This window comes from Triticum aestivum, chromosome 5D (genome assembly GCF_018294505.1).
Source record: "Triticum aestivum cultivar Chinese Spring chromosome 5D, IWGSC CS RefSeq v2.1, whole genome shotgun sequence".
NCBI classification, from domain to species: Eukaryota; Viridiplantae; Streptophyta; class Magnoliopsida; order Poales; family Poaceae; genus Triticum; species Triticum aestivum.
Genome location: NC_057808.1, coordinates 546935254 through 546941049, shown reverse-complemented (window position 1 = coordinate 546941049; position 5796 = coordinate 546935254). Strand labels below are relative to the sequence as shown.

The 5796-nt window shown below is 42.9% G+C and overlaps 1 protein-coding gene across 1 annotated transcript; it reads left to right on the top strand.

The window, feature by feature from the left end:
* Window positions 1–3248: 3248 nt before the first annotated feature.
* On the top strand, window positions 3249–4993 carry LOC123123722 (uncharacterized). Its single transcript, XM_044544300.1, has 2 exons — window positions 3249–4431; window positions 4683–4993. The coding sequence occupies exons 1-2, from the start codon at window positions 3312–3314 to the stop codon at window positions 4721–4723; spliced, it is 1161 nt and encodes a 386-aa protein (XP_044400235.1). The 5' UTR covers window positions 3249–3311; the 3' UTR covers window positions 4724–4993.
* Window positions 4994–5796: the final 803 nt, after the last annotated feature.

Genomic DNA, 5796 nt, shown 5'->3' with positions numbered 1-5796 from the left:
CTGATCCATTCTTTAAACTCATCTCAAAGGATGTACCATTGCTGAGCAGATGAAGAGAGTATATCCAGAGTTAGTGTTTCTGTCATCAAGAAATTATATAATGATGGTTTCTGCTTGCTGGTCTGCTGATGTATCCTAATTCATCATGTGGGTCTAATTAGTGCTACATGTCACCCTAAAAAGGATTAGTGCTACCTGTGAAGTTCTGATGTTCATGCAGTTTTTTTTTTTAATCAAATGTTGCTAAGTGCATAGAATGCAAACTGAATCTTGAGCCGTAATTTTAGGGGACTAGAGGATATGGGGCTGCATGGCTGCCTGAAGATCTTATACATGTTTTCATTGCTTTAGCAGGTCCACAAAACTGTCAGGTACTTGGTTCATATTTTTGCCTACAGTGGACATAATAGCACTTCCTCTGTTTCTAAATATAAGAAATTTGGGCAGTTCAATTGAACTGCCAAAACGTCTTATATTAAGGAACGGAGGTAGTAGATTGCAATGCTCCTGGAAAAATTCCTCTCTGCAACCTGATGTAGGCATTGCAATCAGCATTTGCAGAGAAGAGGATGAGCATGGCAAGTTGTGCTGCTGTCAGCTCTCCTCTTAGTGCAGAGGCAAAAGCTCTTCTCTTTGCAACAGAGGTTGCAAAACTAACAGATAGACAATCAAACATTAGCTAGAGCTGCAGCTTGAGGTGGCCTCCGTTCTAATCCATGGCACATAATTGTGCTAAAGACTCTTTGAAAAGGCTGTCTATTGTATGTATCCCCCTCTGCCTATTGTACTAAGTAGTTCACTTGAGCTCAGGCCGAGCAACTTTGTTCGCAAGAACTTCAAAGTCCTTGATGTAAAACGTGTTTGAATAGCCCGGAAGCATCCTTCTGTTCAAATGAATGAATAAATAAATAATGTTTGGCCTCCTGAAAGGGCTGCACGTTATAAGTCTCTTGCAAGGCAAACAATGCCACCTCCTAGTGGACAACAGAAAACAGTTTGAACCTGTACCTGGTGAAGAATAACATGCTACACCGGACATGCAACGAAAGAAGTATACAGTCGACTGGAGTCTTCCTTGTCTATCAATCAATCATAGGCATGAGAATTGAGAACCAAACGGCAGAGCACCACATGTAACCTACTCAAAAACTCTTCTCATACTCAGTCTTTGCAGTATTCTACAGAGTCATTCAGATATGCCTCCACCTCCATGTAATTGGCTCTCAATATCTGTAACTTTAGTATCAATTGTGAGTTCTTTTTTGCCCAACGTTTTTTTTTCTGGAAAATTATTAATTTTAATAACGTAGAGGCTTATTTCGAAATATTTATTCCCCCATGTTTTACTTTATTTTCCTTATTTTCCCCATTTATATAAATGTCACCACCCAAAATCCAGACGGTTTTTTACATTTGATGAACCCGTAAAAATGTGTGGGACCAAGCTTAGATTTTGACAATGGTCCACGGAACAAAAACATATATAGTGGCTGATAATCAATTGTATTTGGATTTTTTTTTCTTTTTATGAGTTATATAGGCTTTTGTAGAAATTATGAGCTTTTGAAATAAATAAATTTGGTGTTGAGTATTGGACGACGTCAAATGGAAGTACAAATGTTATCATATCGCCACAACAAAATTGGTAAAGGGACCGTGACACTGCAATTATCACGACTCTCTCATGCTTTTGCAAATCAAGGGGGATGGCCATTTATGTTGTTGCGTGTATAACATCAGAGGGGGCGATGATTATTTTTTTCAAATGAAAGTACAATTGTTGTCATCAATACCATCACGGCGAATTTGAAAAATGGGACCATGACTCTAAAATTATCAATGACTGTCTCGTGCAGTTGTAAAACATTGTGTGTTCAGCCGAATCGGCATGAATCATTTTGGTGAAAATTGAAGTGCTCAAGAGGCTTCTTCCTCCTTGAACCGTCTTCTTCCAGCCCTAAGGAACCTCCCTTGAATGCCACCCATGGTCGTGGCACGCCACCTTGCCGTCGTACACTCCCCAAGCCGCCCCCTCCGTCGGTACCATATGCTACATATGTTACAAAAATATAAGTCATAGTTTGAGTACTCAAAAAATATCCTTAATACAATTATGATTATGTAACCATTAACTAAAAACCGAGGTTTTTTTATATATCTAGGCAAACTAAATGATCAAAGATCTATACATGATATTGAAGAACTACTGGCAATATTTTGTTTGGTGTCACAAGTTTCTTCCTGTGAAGAAAACATTCTACACGGTGGGCTTAGCAGCCGCTTGTTGGGCCATCTGGTTGGCACGAAATCGGGCTACTTTTGGAAAGAAACAAATCAAGACTCCTTTTGAGATTGTGTTTTCTCTGTGCTCTTTTCTGCTTTACTGGACAGGTTTACAACAGGGAGACGCCGCCAGGGAGTTACGTACGGGAGCCGAGATGGTCAGGACTAGTACGATGCAGCTGATGAAGATGTGTGATGTTGCCAAGCAACCGATCCAAGGTTCCTGATGCTTCGTGACGCTCTCGGTGGGGAGATGGCTACCATGGAGAGGTGTCTGCTTTCTTTTGCTTCTGCCCGGAGGAGTTGGTTCTCTTCCGCTGGCATGCTACTGTGTTTGTTCTAGATTGATCTTCTAGAAAGTGTAATAGGCTAGACTTCATTTTGTGCTACTCAGGTTTTCGCCCCATAACACTCGTTTCGGTGGCGAGCGAGTGTGGTGGGTTTCCTGGTAGTGCTGGAACTCGCTCTACCTCTTTCCCTTCTCCTGACTTTTCTGTTGGAACTGGTTGTATTTCCGTTCTATGCAATGGAAAGGGGTAACACCCGGTTCTAAAAAAAACATGATATTGAATATTTAAATCAAAACCCCTGAAGCAAAATAACAAAATCTAGGGAAACACAAAACATGATTTTGAAAACCTAGAATAAAAAGATGACATGTAAAAACATAAAATTGATTGTCCTTCTTTGAGAAACCGTGATTTCAAGTTTCAAGCAGTTGGATGGGTGGCGTAGCGCCCATGTTGCTACTCGCCTTTTTAATTATTATTTTTGAAATGTTGTTTTTTTTTAGGTTTTGTTTTTTGAAATGTTGCTACTTTGGGCCTGAAAAATGTTGAAATCTGAAAGCCCAAAGCCTAAACAAAGAAAAATGTTGCTGCTTGCTCAGTACGACGTATGTTGAAATCTGAAAGCCCAAAGCCCAAAGCCCAAAGGAGAGGCCGATCGGAGAAAACTGAGCAGCACACAACGCAGCGCAGCAGCCCAAAAATATTCTCCACCCGAAACCCTCGCCGCCGCCACGGACCATGCCGCCGCCGCCGCTGCCGACGCTGCCGGACGAGCTTCTCGAGGAGATCTTCCTCCGCGTCCCACCGGACGAGCCCGAGCACCTGGTGCGCGCCTCGCTCGGCCTCCTCTCCGGCGCTCGCTTCCGCGGCCTCTACCGCGACTTCCATGGAGCTCCCCCGATGCTGGGATTCCTCTACAACTGGCTCTTTTTCGGCGGCCCCAAGGAGGATGACCCCGTGGCAAACTTCGTCCCCACCGCCAAATTCGGCGCGCTCGTTCCTGCCGCCGATGGCTGGGACCGTGAGTACACTCCGTGGGACTGCCGCCATGGCCGCGTCCTCCTCGGGAACTACACGGGGCTCGTCGTTTGGGACCCCATGACAGGCCGCCGGATGAAGCTGGAGGCGCCCGTCAGCTATGTCGGCGCCGCGGTGCTCTGCGCTGTGAGGGGCTGTGACCACCGTGCGTGTCATGAGGGCCCCTTCCGGGTTGTCGTCATCAACCTGGACATGAATGAGGATGATGGTGATTGTGTTGCACACGCTTGCGTGTCTTCGCCGGTGACCAACAAGTGGAGCGAGCCGTGCTCTGATTCTCATTTTGATGGATGGAGCAAGCCGTGCTCTGCTCTTCATCTTGTTATGACCGATCCATTCATTGATTCACTGCCTCCTGTCCTCATTGACAACGCACTTCACTTCAGGCTTACGTATGATGATGAGCGTGTAGGGATTCTCAAGTATGACTTGAGCTCTAATTGCTTATCACTGATTGATGCGCCGCTTACGAGGCCGGCCATTTTCTGGCCCGCTATCCTCATGGCAATGGAGGATGGCAGCTTGGGGTTGGCACACTTGGGTGGGTTAACCCTCTACCTATGGTCAAGACAGATGGGTTCCGACGGAGTTGCGTTATGGACTCGGCGTAAAGTCATCAGTCTCAAGGAACTTCTCCCCATTCAAAATCCCAAGAAAAGAATTAGCGTTATTGGGTCTGTGGAAGGCCATGATATCATTTTCGTGACCACAGATCTTGGCATCTACGAGATTAATTTGAAGACACTACGGTGGAAGAAGCTATGGAAGAGAGAAAATTTCCGCTCTTTGATTCCATACATGAGCTTCTACAATCGACAAGGTATATCTATATGTCCTTTTCTTTTGTGATATGGAACAGTTCTTAAATATTGAATATACCAGTTGGTGGAAAAAATTTAAAGCATTGAATGTTTGGTCAGATGCGAAGTTATTTTTGATCTATGATTTTCGTGGTGCTATCTACACTCGAATTTTACACCTAATTATGCTTTTGCGTACCTATGAGTGCAATTTTATATAGTACCATATCTTCTCCTTTTTGCAATCGCACTGATAAATCCATGTTTGCAGAAATGGTGAGGCCCTGCAAGGCATTGACAACATATGGTTGAATATGCTTAAGGGCAGGAGTTCATTCTCATCAACATGAGAAATGACTATTTGAAGGCGACATGGCTCTTGTGATCGGTGTCAGTATTCGGTAACTGCTTTAATGCAGTGGTGCTTGTTTTCTCATAGTGTTGTTGGATTTTGTCAGCAAGCTCGAGATTGTCCCCGCGTTAATGGTGTTTTTTAATTAGCTTGAAAATGTACCACGGACACTAGCTTTGTCTTGCCATTGTAAAAACTCTACAGTTTGCTCTCGTAGCTTTGAGCCAAAACAGAGAACATTGATGATGGCATGTTTAGAGCTAGTGATTTCTGTTGCCAAGAGATGACGATGATTTCTGCATGCTGGCTCACTGGTATGCCTTAATTAATTTTATGAATTTGATTAGTGCTAGAGGTCAAGTGCTGATGTTACTGAAGAGTAAAGAGTATAACATGCAGTTTCTTTTTTATATCCAGCAAGCAATGTTACTAAAGAGTGAAGAGTGTAGCATGTAAACTGAAATATTGAGCTGTAAGTTGAGGGAACTGACAGTATGGCTGGATCTGAGTTGCATGAAGATCTCAGAGGTTTTACTGCTACAGTTGCTCCACAAATCTGTTAGGTATTAGGCTGCTATTTGTTGCATATTTTTTGCCTACGGTGGATATAACAGTAGACTGCAATGCAATGAGATGAAGATGTATATGTTTTGTTATATTCTGCTAGGCTACAGTGTTCATGGCCATTGTTTTGGTTTATTATATTCCATACTGGGTTCAGAGTTTCCTTATTTCTTAGACAAGATCTTTCACTCAAAAGCATCAACACACATTTCTATGTGCATTCTTGACCTATATTTATGGAGGAAGCAAGGCTCTGTTCCAAATGCCTGGTACCTAATTAACTCTGTTCATTCTTCATGGGCAAATGAGTTGCCTCCTCTTCTCTCTTTAATATTTTCTTCATGTGTGGGTGTTTAGTGGTTGGTAATCTGTTTTCTTTACAGGGGGATAATATATTTGGAATTTATAATTTTCACATTGCTGGAGAATTGCTTGTTATGTTGGTTGAGTATGTTGAAGAGCAATATGC